Here is a 16,078-nt window from a genome sequence, read left to right as displayed (position 1 = left end):
AGAAATTTGTCTCTTGAAATGTTGCAGGTTACAGGGTTTTGTTTTATTTTTGTTATTCATTGTTGAAAGGTAAGGGAAATAAGGAAGAATTCTTAAACTTAGTTATTCTTCTGTTGCTAGTGGATGTCAATTTTGGGAATGCATGAAAAGCTTTTGAAGAAGAGTGCTCTGTGTGAGTCATACATAGAAGGGGTCCCTGTCAAAATTGGAATGCTTATGTGCAACTTTTTTCATCTCATTCAAAGTTGTGGTTTCTCTACACAATCAAGTCCTTATCATCATTATGAGCCACAATAACATTTATTCTTCCAGTTTGCTGAATACTGGCTGAATTTCTGATGCAGCCAGATATTTCCTGTACATGCGGCTTTGGACAAGCTACTTAGCATGCTGGAACTGAGGAAGAAGTACTAGGAAATGTCGAGTCCCTCAGGGGTCCATATAGGGACCAGCATTGTTTGCATGTCTTCATCAATGACATAAACATCAATGACTTAAGTGTGATCGAGTGCACCCTCAGCAAGTTTGCATATGACACCAAGCTGAGTGGTGTGGTTGACATGCCTGAGGGACAGGATGCCATTCAGAGGGACCTGGACAAGCTCAAGAAGTGAGCCCATGCGAACCTCAAGAGGTTCAACAAGGCCAAGTGCAAGGTCCTGCACCTGGGTTGGGGCAAGCCCTGGTGTCAATGCAGTGTGGGGGATAAAGGGGTTGAGAACAGCCCTGCTGAGAATGACTGGTGGATGAAAAACTGGACATGAGCCAGCAATGTGTGGTGGCAGCCCAGAAAGCCAACTGTATCCTGGGCTGCACCAAAAGAAGTCTGGCCAGCAGGTTGAGGGAGGTCATTCTCCCCATCTACTCTGCTCTGATGACCCCCTACCTTGGGTACTGCATCTGGTTGTGGGAGTCCTCAGTACAAGAAAGACATGGACCTGTTGGAGCAGGTCTAGAGGAGGGCCACAAAAATGATCAGAAGGATGGAACACCTCTCCTATGAGGGCAGGCTGAGAGAGTTGGTGTTATTCAGCACGGAGAAGAAAAAGTTCCAGGAAGACATTACTGTGGCCTTCCAATACTTAAAGGGGGCTTGTAAGAAAGATGGGAACAAACTTTTTAGCTGGGCCTGTTGCGATAGGATGAGGGATAATGGTTTTAAACTAAGGGAGGGTAGATTCACACTAGATATAAGGAAGACATTTGTTATGATGAAGGTGGTGAAACACCTGAAAAAGGTGCCCAAGGAGGTGGTAGAGGCCCCATCCCTGGAAACATTCCAGGTCAGGTTGGAAGGGGTTCTGTGCAACCTGATCTAGTTGAAGATGTCCCTGCTTATTGTAGAGGGGTTGGACTAGATGACTTATAAAGGCCCCTTCCAACCCAAACCAGTCTGTGATTCTGTGAAACTTTCCCACTTGTCAACATGGTGGGAATAAAAAAATAATTACATTACATGCTCTAAATGTATTCTTTTATCATACTCTGATTATATGAGTGAGTTTTATACTTTATTATTTTACACAGCATGCTGTGGTTCTAATACTACTAATATATTAAAATGCCTACATTTAAAAACAAAAGAAAAGAAAACAAATCCTTCAAGACAAATAATATGTGTTTGATATGTCAGTAAACATTTGCTTTCCTTTGCAGTTACCTGTGGGATATTCCTCTCACCTACATAACTAGTAGCTGCAACTTTACCCATTGTACTAATGCATATCTACTGGACCAAAAGTCAGGTATGTGACTCAATAATTCTGTAGCAAGTTACTTAATTGTTACAGATTAGTAATCTTTCTAAGTGCACACTTGCATAAGATGTGAAGATGAAAGCATACGTAGTGCGAAATAATTACACATATCTGGAGCCAAGCACTGCTGGTGGTGTCATTACTAGAGAGTTGGTCTTCCCAGTACATGCACAAAACCTCTCAAACTGCTTGTGCTTTAGAGAGTGAGTAATGGGAGAGTTGCTCACTGAAATGTGAGGAAGTCACTTCCTACTGAAATGCTATTTATTTTCTTTAATGGTGTAAGAAATTTTTGCATCTGGAATACATTAAGAGCAAATCGTGATACTGTTTATTCAATCAGATGTAGGAAGAAGTACAACCTGGAATTTTGGAGCCTTCTTGTGGAACCCCTGTACTGGCTATTCCTTCTTCATAGTAGGGGGAACTAGTGAGTGGAAAGGGATTTATTGATTCTCTGGAAATAGTCTGCTTCATAGATTTGGGTTTGAATGACTGGTTGCTAAATTTTTATTTCTGCTGCTAACTGATTGTCTGCCCATTAGCTGTCATTGAACTTCCAGAAGAGGTGGAATGGATAAAATTCAATGTGGACATGAATGGCTATTACATGGTACACTATGCTGAAGACTGGAAAACGCTGATTGATCTGTTGAAAAAGAACCACACTGCTTTGAGTCCTAAAGACAGAGCCAATTTGATTAACAATATCTTCAACCTTGCAGGGTAAGACTTTTATATTAGAAAACATAGTTAATATCTGTTTAAAGTTTTCTCCAAGTGAAAGAAGATCTGACTTAGATTCTAGAGAAGCCTGCTTCAGAGAAGTTTTGTTTCAGTCTCTATTAGCCTATTGAAACTGTTCACTAATAATTTCTTTAAGTTATTTCAGTGATGCTTCCGTATCGGTCTTACATGCTATCTCCCTGTTCTTTATAGCAGCATCCATTTATTTGCATCCCAAAGAGCCACATGATAGCTTCTATTTCTGGAAGACACTGTTTTCCTTAGTGTCTGATAATCTGCCTAGCATAGTGTTTTCCTGTACTCTGTCAATGACAGAAGTAGGCTATTTGCCTGTCAATTTTTTACTTGCTCCCTCTCTTGTCTTTCACCACTGCCATCAGACCAGGTGAGGCTGAGTGTTCTGGGTGGCCTCTTTGTCATCTGCTTCCTTTATCTGAGTACCTTCATTTATGATAAATATTTTCAGACATTATTGTCACACTTCCTTACCTATTTTCATTTTTGTTAACTAAAGGCATTGTTAGTGGCCATTGTTGCTTTGTTGCTATCTTACCAATGCTATAATATAAAAAAACTCTACATCATAAGTGTTTATGTTACTCCCTCTATTCACCTATTCCTCTGTTAATGTAATGGAGAGCACCACTTCTGATCTTGTTTCAGGGAGTGCTTTTAATTTGGAAGCCATTTTAATGTTTGTATTCATTGACCTATAGTCTAGGGAAAGAGTCTCTGGAAAATGCCTTTGACCTGATTGAATACCTTACCAAAGAGAACAGCACTGCACCACTCACTCAAGCTTTGTTTCAGCTGAGTCTTATATACAACCTTTTAGAGAAAAAGAGTGAGCAACAACTGGCAGCACGAGTCATGGTATGTCTTATTTTTCTTTAAATTATAATTTGACATAATTAACTGTTATGTTCTTTATAGTTACCTAATCTTTTTAAGTGTTGACTGTTGAACATATTCAGTTATCTCACTAAATGGGATAGAGTTCCTACATAGTTGCCAGTCTTGTATGCTTCTGTTAAGTAGTAATGATCTCTTACTGAATTGCTAAGTTTTTTTGAATCAACTTCCCCCCTATACACTCCCCTTCCTGCCTGCAGTGTTTTGTAGAGAGTGTAATACAGCAAGAACACAGTGGTGTCTGTGGATTTACTACAGTGGCTATAAAGGTCAATGTAGTACAGATATGTAGTTAAACAGAGTCCATGACATTTTTCTAGTACAGAAGATTTATTTACAAAATTATTAGAGTGGCTGGAGATCATAGATCTAATTGCTTTATATAGAACCAATGGAAAAAAACCTGTTTTCTGTAAAAATAGGAACGTATGAAATGTTGTTGTCCCCCCATTCCAGCTGTGCAGTAGATTAACATGATACAGTGATACAGGTTTAGCAATGAAATCAACATTGTAGCCTCAGATCTTGCTGTGGAAATGTCTTTCATTTCTCTGTTTACCTTCTTATTATGAAAACTTGTCTGTATTCATCTACATGTTTAAAATGATCCTTGGTGCTTTACGTTGTAACTCAGCAAAGGGATTTAGTCTAGGAGGAAAATGATTAAATGATTAGATAAAATAGCAGATGGTTTTCTTTATAATAGGTAAGGGAAATTAGTGAGTGCTTAAGGAAACTTATACAAAAAAACACTACTATAATAATTTTCTTTATTTAGTATTTATTCAAAAGTTTTACAGATCTACTGTGATAAATAGTCCAAGCTATGGTTTGCAACGCAGTGTCTATGAGGTTATATTTACGTTTAAGTGTTTCAGCTGAGATGTGGTAACTGGTCAGGCACCTAGCTGTGGTTTTGACAAGCTACAAAACTACAACCATGAATGGTGTTCAGCATATAGGTAAAGGTTGACTTGTTTGTGCTAAACTAAGGTGTATTAACTGTCACTTGATGGAGTTAAAAGCAATTAAACCTACAGGAGTTGAAATTAGTTGTGATAGTAAGCTGACTACATACAAGTCTGAACTGTAGTTCGAAGAGTAGTCTTCAGTTTCCACGTGCAATGTAAGATATCGATGTGGCCCATCTTTCAGATCTATGTGGTATCTGATATTTTTTCACACAGATAAGAAATGATATGTAAATGTCAATTGGAATAGGTAGATGAAAACCTACTATGTTTAACTTCCACAGTTCTAAAACCTTTTTTTTATTTTATTTTTAAATTAACTTTGTATATAGAAAATCCTCTTGGGAAGAATTAGCTATTGCTAATAATTTTTCCTCCTTTAGCATAGAATAGAGCACCTGCTTGGTGATAAAATTGATCAACAGCGTTGGACAGATGATGGGACCCTGTCTGAACGAGAACTACGGTCAACGCTGCTAACTTTTGCCTGCATCCATGATATAAGAAACTGTAGAAAAACTGCCATTGAGATGTTTGAGAAGTGGATGAAGTCTAATGGAACAATGAGGTACCACAAAAACTGGGCTTCCACTTTTTGGGGGAAAACCCACAACAAATAAATTTAAAAATCCCCACACCACCACCAACAATTGAATATTGGTAAAGCATATCATTCTGTCTTTTACTGTTCCTCATGTAGAAGTAATTGCAGTTCTAAGATGAGAGAGAGAACTGTGCTAGAATTTAAGACTCATTTTGCAGTCTTATTAAGCGTGACTGCAAAACCAGCCACAGATTGCTTCCATCTACATTGCCTAAGCAGCATGCTTAAGGAGGATTAATTAGTAGCAATGCCAAAACATACCTTTTTATCTTGCAGAATTTATTTTACTCTGGTTTCATGTGCATTTTTGAGCCACAGAAAATTACTCAGGTTTTTTGTACGATTTGCTGTGCTTTGATGTGGCTAATATGATTTGCTTTTTCTCAGTGACTTAAAGCCATTTTGCAGGACTGGCATGAAATTCAGTCCTGCAAAATTACAATTGCTACAGAATTAAATTGCTCAAAAGACAGGCATCTCTTTCAAGGTAATCTTTTCATTTTGTGACTTCTCTTCCTTCTGTTCTCAGATGAGCATTATTATGTCCCCCTTTTGTTTGTTTGTTTGTTTGTTGTTTTGTTTTGCTATTGGTTTTGTTTTTCCCTGTAGTCTGCCTAGTGATGTTATGAAAGCCATATTTACAGCTGGAGCCAAATCTAGTGATGGCTGGGAATTCCTCCTAAAGATGTACTCCTCTTCAGTTTCTGAAGCAGAGAAAAGCAAAATGATTGAAGCCTTGGCCAGCACAGATGATGTCAGAAAGATGATCTGGTATGAAGGACCCAAAAAGTTGTATGCTGTATAAATTAAAAGCATTACAATATTTGAAAAAATGTATTGACTTTTTGTATCATGGAAAAAAATTCTGATTCCTAAAGAAAATCTGTCCACGTGTTTAGTACAGGTTTCCATAACCATGAAGAACCTGATAGTTTTCACTTTAAAATAATCTGCAGAATAGCTTAAAGGGCCAAATTCTGAATAGGCATAAAGAGAAGACAATTGAACTTAAAGCCTTTGTACTAGTGGTAACACAAAATTGCAGATCTTTCGGTAAAGGTAACAAAATTGAATATTGTCCTATGGAATCTTACAAGATTGGACTAGATATCTTTATAACCAAGATTATAACTTGTTGGGGTTTTTTGGGAGTTTGTTTTTTTTTTTCCTTTTGGTGAAATTTTGACCTTATATTATGCTCCTACAGCTCTCTAGATACCAAATCTCAGTACTGTGTGGAGGATACCAAGGTTGTCCTGCTAGATGATTCTTGTTACAGCTTCCTCTCTTAAATTTTCAATGTATTATGTTTTCAAGTTGTTAGAATTTAATTCATCTTTTCCAACAACAATGAAAATTCAGATACTTGGTTTAGACTAAGCTAAGGTCACTGATACTTGGAAACTAAAGCTAAAGACATACAGTGGTTATAAAATGGAGCGTCAGTGCTTCAGATGCCAGATGCCAGAAGTTGCATGTTGCTTGATCTATTATGTAATCTTTTCCATCTAATTCAGGAGTATTGGGAGAATCATGTGAAGATATGAATAGATGTTTTTTTCTTGTCCCTTTTCATATGCTTTGTCTTTTAGGTTAATGCAGAACAGCCTTGAAGGAGAAGTCATCAGGGCACAGGAAATTTCTCATATCATAGCAACTGTTAGCCAGAGTTTGCCTGGGTATTTGCTGGCCTGGGACTTCGTCAAAGAGAACTGGAAAAAGCTTACACGAAAGTAAGGCTTTTGATGTAGCTGAAACTTCACACTCATGGTGGCAAAAGCACCTGTTTGTTTCTTTCAAGCACAAGATAATAAGTACTTGGATTCCTATAAGAAGATTTGTATTAAAACTGTAAAGCCTGTTTTAAAATCTGATTTTAGAAAAAATAAATTATAACATAAACATTGAAGTCTTACCAATAGTTGATGGGGCTTTGGAAGCTCACAGTGATTCTAAAAAATCGTGATCTGAATTTCTGTTAAAATTATGCTGTCTCTAAGATAATTGTTGCAGATGTGGGATGTTTATGTGGATCAAATGCATTCAAAAGCAGGCCCAGGGAATTCAATCAGCATGTATTTTTTTTTCTGCCTTTTTACATCAATCCCAAAACCTTTTTCTTCTATTTCTTCTCCATGCTGAATAACACCAACTCTCTCATCCTGCTCTTGTAGAATTGTTACAGAATCATAGAATGGTTTTGGTTGGAAGTGATCTTAAAGATCATCTAATTCGAACCTCACTGCCACGGGCAGTGACACCTCCCACTAGAGCACGTTGCTCAAAGCCCCATCCAGCCTGGCCTTAAACACCTCCAAGAAAGGGGCATCCACAACTTCCCTGGGCAACCTGTTCCAGTGTCTCACCACCATCACAGCAAAGAATTTCTTGCTATATCTAATGTAAATCTCCCCTCTTTCAGTTTAAAACCTTTACCCTCATATACAGTCCCTCCTCATCCATCCAGTAGGCCCCTCCTGAGTTCCCTCCTTCTGACCATTTTTGTGGCCCCCCTCTGGAGCCGCTCCAACAGGTCCATGTCTTTCTTGTACTGAGGGCTCCCACAGCTGGTTGCAGTATCCAAGGTGGGGTCTCACCAGAGTGGAGTAGAGGGGTAGAATCACCTCCCTGAACCTGCTGGTCACACTTCTTTTAATGCAGCCTAGGATATGGTTTGCAATCCATATCACAAATACAAGTCTTGGTATTCAGTTCTTTACTATTTGAACTGTGATAGAAGTTTGAAAATTTTTCATTTCTTTTGCTCTTAAGTTCAATTTTTAGAGGGATTAGGGAACTGGAGGCTTGGACATCTAGGACCTTGTTACTCTTTTGAAAAATGAGATATGTAAACTTGAATTTATTGCTTTTAATTATTTTCAACTACTAAAACAAAAAAGCAGAAATAAGAATGTGTACATATACTGAACCTGCATCTTAAAGTGACTCCTTGTTAAAAATAACTTCTTTGTTTGTATTTCAGGTTTCACCTAGGCTCATATACTATCCAGAATATCGTTAGTTGGTCAACTTCTCAGTTTGCAACAAAGGCACATCTACTTGAGGTTGGTTCGTTAATCTATGAGAAAGGGTTATTTTCTAGTGCCAATTTCATTTAATTGAGGGATCAGGAAAACACGTTATTTCTGTCCTTGAGGCCCTTCTGCAAGGATATACATCTTTCTATTGCTTTCCATATTTCAAACACAACAAATATATACATAAACATATTGAAGGTTATGTACTGAGTCTGTGGCAGAGTTGAACCCAGTTATGTTTATACTGTTTTGTTTTCCTGTTCATTGGAACACACTCTCTCCCAAAATAATGATTTAGTCTGGATTTTGTAAACAAGCTATACTTTCTGCATCTGCATCTGGAATGTGATGGAGTGCCATAAAAATTGTTTTATGTTATTTTTGCAGTCAACAGTCGCAAGGATCTATTGTGAGGTTGAGTATCAGCTTAGAGCTCGTTAATAGCCATTAGAAATCTCTGTTGTCTTCCGTAACAAGGCCTTGAAGTTAATGTGTCAAGAATGGTTTATGGTCTAGTCTAATGTTTTCATTCAGATAATTCAGTAGAGATAGCTGTTTACAGTTTAATCTATAGTATTTTAAGTGTTAGCATTGACAATTGTAATGATGAGTGGGTGTGGAGATCATTCCAGAGCGCTGAAGAGGGTTGATTGCAACAATCAGTTCTTTGTCACAGAACAAGACTCCTTTTCCAGAACTTTGAGTACTCTGTGATTGCTCTGTGATGAATATGATAAGTGAATGTGTGTTTATTGATGAAATAATTTATTGAAATCAAACTAGTTACTGGTGCAGTTCCTATTAAAAATCCTTTCCTTGCATTTTGGGATCTTCTTTGGGAGGTTTGCGTACTGCATAGATACCAGTGATTCTTGCAAATGGATTTCCTGCAACATCTGTGTAGCCTTTGCTTCTGGACCTATTTGTGTGGCCAGTGTTGATTTTAATTAACATTTTCTTTTTCTTTCTTTTCTCTTGCTATGCAGGTGAAGTCATTTTTTGAGTCACAATCGGAGGAGAGTTCTCAACTGCGTTGTGTAAAAGAGGCAATTGACACAATTGAGCTCAATATCCAGTGGATGGAGAGGAACTTAGCAAAGCTACAAGAACTGCTGTAGTGTGCATAATGTTGTGGTGTGTCAGCCATTTAGGAGCTCTGTGGGCAGTTGCTGTGTTGCTTTTACAAAACCCAGGGTGAAACCAGGCATCACTGCAGCATTGTTTGCACTATTAAGGAGTCTAGATAGCTCAGGGCATGTTTCAGATAAATTTTTATTTTCCTTGGAGCATTTATGAGCAAGATGTAAGTATTTATTCTGAAACTGTTTTCATCTGTAGACCAAACAGCTGCACAAATGATTAAATACAATTTTATATTTGAAACATATGCCCTTTCAGTTGGAGCTGTGTCGTAGTTTCTTAGCAGTGGGTTAATATTGACAATCAGGGTCAGAAAGAAAGAGTTACCATGATCTGTTACTTCTTTTCAGATTGCTTGATAAGCAGTAGATTTTTTTAATGCAAAACTATAGGTAGTTGCCACATCCGTAGATATAGAAGCTGTTGTGAAACAAAATCATACTTCAGTTACATAAGTAGTAGTGGATCTTATAAAGTACACCAGTTTGAGGTGAAATAAATAAGGTTCCAATTTTATTTAAGTTTGGATTTTCTATTTTCACAGTACTCTTGAGGAATTACACACAGAAAAATAAAAACCACTTTGATTTATAAAGTGGCTGAATAGTAGTATGGAAAAGAAAAAACAGATAGCAAAACCAAGTGTTTTCAAGATGGAATTTTCGAGAAACACTGATGTGACCTTGGAAGTTTTACTTTGATTTTATTATACATTTTTGAGAGTCTCATCATTAATCATTTAATTGTAACTGATTTTGCTGTATTGATCTATAAGCAACTGCACAAAATTGCATTTTTCCAGATTGGCTTATCTGTTAGACCAGCTACTGATTTGTGCCCTTTTGACTACTGATTTTTAATTTCACCACTTGTTGCAGAGGGTCTGCAATTAATAGATATGTCAGCCACTTCATTTGAGTAAACTTTTGTTTTTTTCTTGCTTGATAACTTGCATATGACAGTATAATTTGTGAACATTGCTCACTTTTTATGACATTGGCTTTAAGAAAGCTTCTCATTTAAGTTTTAATGTTTTGTTCTTCTACTGTGAAAAGGCTTGTGAGTCAAATCTTCAAAGTCTTTTCAAATCCTCAAAGTTCACCCATGGACGACTCCTGGCATTTTTGCCTGACTTCCTCTTTGTTGGGATGTATCTCTCCTAAGCTTGGAGGTGGTGATCCTTGAATATTAACCAGCTACCTTGGGCCCCTCTTCCCTCCAGTGCTTTATCCCATGGTACTCTGCAAAGCAGATCCCTGAAGAGGCCAAAGTCTGCTCTCTTGAAGTCCAGGGCAGTGGGCTTGTTGTGTGCCCCCCTTGCTGCCCTAAGGATCTTGAACTCCACTATTTCATGGTCACTGCAGCCAAGGCTGCCCTTGGGCTTGACTGTTTCCACCAGCCCCTCCTTGTTGGTGAGAACAAGGTCCAGCTGCATTGGTCATGAAATGGTGGAGTAACCTGCCTAGTGGAAGGTGTCCCTGCCCCTGGCAGGAAGGTTGGAACTTGGTGGTCTTTAAGGTCCCTTCCAACCCAAACCATTCTATGATTTATATGGTTTATAGAAAAGGATCTAAAGCCCTAATGTAGGGCTTTACATCAGAAAAACAAAATGTCTACTGTGCAATCTGCATCTCTTTCAAAAATGGTTAAAAAGGCCATTTTTGAAGTATAGCACATATATATACAACACATGCAAGACTAAACATACCTTTTTATCTGGACACCTCTCTATCCATTTCACTACCAATGCACCTTTTGTGGATTCACGCAAGCAGATTCAGACTCGTTGTCTTATCCAGTTATGTGATCAGTTATAAACTATGATGAAAGCACTAGCAATTAGAAGTCGTACTATTTAAATTAGATTAATTTAATTTCAGCTGCGGTAAATTCTGAAGGAGATAATAGTTTGAATTAGAGTTAAATTAATGGACTTAAAAGTTTGTCACAGGGTAATTCAGATTGAATGCCTCTATTTATGAAACTGGAGCATTGGCTGTTTATTTCGTTGGCAAAAATTGTAAGCTATGATATCTTAAGCTATACCATACTTTTGCCATCTTTTCAGAGTAACTGTCAAAACTCCTAGAAAAAAGAATCCTCATTTTTCAGCTCACATTTGAATTGCAGATGTCATTTTTTAACCTTGAAATTCTCAGAAAGAATGTTAGACCTTAAGAGTGTGCAAACACCTGTTTGCCCAAAAGGCCCAGAAATGAATAATTTTTACATGCACTGAAGAAGGAACTGACAGTATAAGCATTGAAAATAAATCATACTTCCTTGTAAGTTATTGAATTAGAATTGTAATTAAGTATGTTCTTGGAATTTTTGTACTACCATGTTATGGCTTCATTTCCTACTTTATTTTAAATCTTTGGAATCTCTACAGAAATATTCGTTCCATCTTTGCATATTTCTGTATATATATGTCATCTCTTTTTCTTTCTAATCACTTCTTCATATTAAATGAGAAGTCAGTAGTAAATGTTCACTTTTCTATCACTTCTGTCCCCTCATGTGTTTTACCTCATCCCTGACTGCAGTATTAATGCATATAAAATTTCAAAAGGAAAATGTGGAAGAAGGTCCCATTTTCTTCCTGATTTCTGCTGTGGAATTTAGAAGATTTACTATTTTATTCAAATGTTTACATAATGATTATAAGGAAATAGCATGAAGATGAGTTTTAGACAGCAAACTATATAAAGAAAATCTGGAAAGTTGGGGATTTTGTGGAGGGACCTTCCCCCAGCAGCCCTGTCCCAGCCCCACAACCAGAGCCCAGGTTCCAAATACACTCTCACCAGGTATGGATCCGACACAGAATTGGCCAGGATTGAAAGCTCTTAGCAGCCTTTGCCTTCCTTTGGCAGCCCCCTCACAGCCCCACAAACACTGGAGATCTGCCCTTGTCTACCACTTAATCCTCACCTAACCCCTCATCAGGGTCCTGCTCCAAAACGCACAACCACCACATAGGGTTCCCACACAGAAAAGGCCAGGACTGAAAGCTGTTAGTGGCCCTCACCTTCCCTTGGCAGCCCCTTCACAGCCCCACTAACACGGTGGCTCTGTGCCTACTGTACCACCTAACCCTCACCTACTCCCCCCCAGCCTCATCAGAGCCCAGCTCCAAAACAGACACCCACCACCTAAGGTTTCCATGCAGGTGTGGCCAGGTGTTGTGATTTAACACCAGCCAGCAACTAAGCACCATGCAGCCACTCACTCACTTTCCCCCATGGGACATGGGGAGAACAGGAAGGGTAAAAGTGGGAAAGAAACTTATGGGTTGAGATAAACACAGTTTAAAATTAAAAAGAAATAGTACTTTTTAAAAAAAGAGTTGAAAACAAACAAAAAACAAACAACAAAGAGAGGAAAATTAAAACCCAAGAAAGACAAGTGATGCAAATGGAAACAATTGCTCACCACCAACAGACTGATATCTATCCAGTCCTTGAATAGTGGCCCCACCCATGAACCTACACCTCCAGTTGTATTGCTGAGCATGGTGCTATATGGTATGGAATATCCTTTGGCCAGTTGGGGGTCAGCTGTGCCAACAGTCTTCCCTCCCAACTATTTTTGCACCTTCAACATACTCACTGGTGGGGCAGTGTAAGGAGTAGAAAAGGCCTTGACATCATGTAAGCACTGCTCAGTAGTAACTAAAACATCAGTGTTATCAACACTACTGCCAGCACATTAGCTCTGTGCAAGCTACTATGAAGAAATTTTAACTGTCTCAATGAAAGCCAGTACGTTCTTCATCACTTATTCCATACTAAGTGGTCATGTTCAGGTCCCACATTATTGCAATACATCCTCATTAACCACCCCTTCCTCCATAAATTGTAAAATATCCATTCATATACATAAAATGTTCATTGAGTTCATTTACAGAATCACAGAATCACAGAATCTTAGTGGTTGGAAGGGACCCTTGAGATCATCGAGTCCAACCACATTAAAAAAAAAAAAAAAAAAAAACCACAAACAAACAAAAAAACACAACACACAAAACCAAACAAACAACAACCCCCCCCCCCCCCCCCCAAAAAAAAAAAAAAAAAGCACCCACCAACTAAACCCCACACCCACAACCTCACACACAACACCCCACCACAAACCACAATCCCGGGCACTAGAGCATGCCCTGAAGAGCCACGTCTACACGTTTCTTAAATACCTCCAGGGATGGTGACTCCACCACCTCCCTGGGCAGGCTGTTCCAGTGCTTGACCACTCTTTCAGTAAAGTAATTCTTCCTAATATCTAATCTAAACCTCCCCTGCCGCAACTTCATACCATTTCCTCTGGTCCTGTCATTATTCCCTTGGGAGAAGAGGCCAACCCCCGCCTCTCTACAGTTTCCTTTCAGGTAGTTGTAGAGGGCAATGAGGTCTCCCCTCAGCCTCCTCTTCTCCAAACTAAACATGCCCAGTTCCCTCAGCCTCTCCTCATAGGACTTGTTCTCCAGACCCCTCACCAGCTTGGTGGCTCTCCTCTGGACACGCTCCAGCACTTCAATGTCTTTCCTGTAGTGAGGGGCCCAGAACTGAACACAGTACTCGAGGTGAGGCCTCACCAGTGCCCAGTACAGGGGGACCATCACCTCCTGAGTCCTACTCGCCACGCTATTGCCGATACAGGCCAGGATGCCGTTGGCCTTCTTGGCTGCCTGGGCACACTGCTGGCTCATGTTAAGCCGGCTGTCCACTAACACTCCCAGGTCCTTTTCTGCTGGGCAGCTTTCCATTTCCATTTCCATTTCCATTTCCATTTCCATTTAGGCTTCATCTATTATGGTATTCACTCAGGAAAGGAGAGGTTGTGCATTGCGTGGAGTTATTGGGCACCAAAACCAGCTCAAGTTGGGTCACTGCTGCGCTTGCACTGCTTCTTGTGAGGTTCATCCTTCAATGGTTTGGGTGGTTTCTGATGTAGTACTTCTATAACATGCAACTCAAACCATGGGTTACAACAATTTAAAGGTATATCCATTACCATCTCCACCCCTGGTCCATTTGGACTAGGCTGTAAGGTTTAACATCGTGACGAATTCTTCCTCTTGCCTCTAACCTGCCTTTAACCTAAGCAGTGAGAGGTTCCCGCTATAACACCTTTGACATAAGGCAGACAGCAGTGGTGACATACAGCATCGTGTAACACTGCCATCATACAACTCAAATCATGGATTATTTTCACCCAGGAGTGAATCACCTTGAGGTACACACTGGACTCACCCATTCTTCTGCATTTCCCAAGTCCTTCAGCGCTCAGGAAAAACAATCCCATGAGTAGGTTTGCCCTTTCCTGAGGAAGGAATAACTCAGGCTGTTTCCCAACAAGTTCCTTATATGTACTGCAAGGACCTTATCTCCTTCTACAATGCTTAGGGGTTTTCATTGGGGAGGGCCAGGTTGACTGGCAGATCCTCTAGTGTTAGCTAGCCAAGTGGCTTCTGCTAAATTTGTATCCCATATCTTGCCATAATTCAGCAGCCCAGGTGGGTTTACCCCTGTACTGCCAGTTGGTCTGCTTCCATTGCTGCAGCCAGCCACACAGAGCATTTGGCACCATCCTTGAATCCGTACAGAGATTAAAGTACAGGACATTTTTCTCTTTCAGCAATATCTAAAGCCAGCTGGATGGCTCTTGCCTCTGCAAACTGACTCCATTCACCTTGCCCTTCAGCAGTTTCTGTGACTTCTCATGTAGGACTCCACACAGCAGCTTTCCACCTTTGATGTTTTCCCACAATACAACAGGATCCATCTGTAAACAGGGCATATTGCTTTTCATTTTCTGGTAATTTATTTTACAGATGGACCTCTTCATCATGAGTCACCTCCTCTGGCGGCACTCCAAAGTTTCAGCCTTCTGGTCAGTACACGATCACTTCCAGGATTGCTGCGCAGCCAGGATTTCCCATTTGAGCCTGTTGGGTTGTCAGTGTGACCCACTAACTCCATGTAGCATCAGTTGCATGGTGTGTAGAGGGGACTCTCCCTTTGAACGTCCAGCCAAGAACAGGGCAATCAAGGTGCCAAAAGGAACTGTGCTTCAGTACCAACTACTTCTGAAGTTGCTCAGATTCCTTCATATGCTGCTAATAGCTCTTTTTCAGATGAAGTGTAATGGACTTCAGATCGTGTGTATCCCCATCTCCAAAACCCTAGAGGTGTTGAGGAAGAGTTTGGGAACACCCTCTCACCAATTCATGAGGTTCAGACTGGACCCCATTACTTTCTAAATTCCTTCTCAGAGAGTAGTCTAGGTGCAGCTGGATCCAATTCTAGCCTCAACCTGTAAAGTGCAGACCCTTAGGTCTTTTTAATACAGCTTGAGCTGGGTGCCTCCAAAGAGGGACCCCGCTGGTTTTTTTCCTGTGCTTTTTAAAACCTCATAGCCTATTACATAAGCTATTCATGCACCCACTCGTGTGACAAGTGTGTGTCTTTTCTCCAGTCAAATTGTTCAACAGTTCTGTGTTCTCTTCAACGGTTCGATGGCTTTGGTGTCAGCACCTCTACCTTTTTATACAATTTCATGATCTCTTTCTCCCATCTGCACCTTTATCTCATCTGTCTTCTGCTAACTCCGGGTAGAATGGTTCCTTTCTTCATCTCCAAGAATTATACTTCCTTTTCCTTTGATCATAAAAGTGACTCTAATTCATAATGTTAAGCATATAGCCTTCATTAGTATTATTTATACAATTTCATTATATTAGTCAGGTTACAACATATCAAAGTCATACAAAACTACTAGCCATTCTTCTTGGACTCAGAAGTTCAGCCTAAGTTCACTGTGTTGCTAGGTTACATCTTGTGACCTAAGACTTCACAAATCTAGCTACTTATGCTAAGCAAAACTTCAGTTTCCAACAGAGGTTGACCT

At 39.6% G+C, this 16,078-nt stretch overlaps 1 protein-coding gene across 3 annotated transcripts in view; it reads left to right on the top strand.

The window, feature by feature from the left end:
• The window catches only part of LNPEP (leucyl and cystinyl aminopeptidase), a 65,705-nt gene extending 53,966 nt beyond the window's left edge, over nucleotides 1–11,739 (top strand). For all 3 annotated transcript variants that reach the window (XM_074165743.1, XM_074165745.1, XM_074165744.1), the window contains 8 exons: nucleotides 1,657–1,745; nucleotides 2,303–2,483; nucleotides 3,221–3,377; nucleotides 4,771–4,955; nucleotides 5,601–5,762; nucleotides 6,584–6,724; nucleotides 7,975–8,056; nucleotides 9,016–11,739. In XM_074165743.1, the coding sequence (XP_074021844.1) occupies nucleotides 1,657–1,745; nucleotides 2,303–2,483; nucleotides 3,221–3,377; nucleotides 4,771–4,955; nucleotides 5,601–5,762; nucleotides 6,584–6,724; nucleotides 7,975–8,056; nucleotides 9,016–9,147 (1,129 nt within the window). In that variant the 3' untranslated portion in view covers nucleotides 9,148–11,739. The remainder of the gene's footprint in view (nucleotides 1–1,656; nucleotides 1,746–2,302; nucleotides 2,484–3,220; nucleotides 3,378–4,770; nucleotides 4,956–5,600; nucleotides 5,763–6,583; nucleotides 6,725–7,974; nucleotides 8,057–9,015) is intronic.
• Nucleotides 11,740–16,078: the final 4,339 nt, after the last annotated feature.

The sequence above is a fragment of the Numenius arquata genome, chromosome Z (genome assembly GCF_964106895.1).
Source record: "Numenius arquata chromosome Z, bNumArq3.hap1.1, whole genome shotgun sequence".
NCBI lineage: Eukaryota > Metazoa > Chordata > Aves > Charadriiformes > Scolopacidae > Numenius > Numenius arquata.
This window is presented reverse-complemented; position numbering and strand designations above follow the sequence as displayed.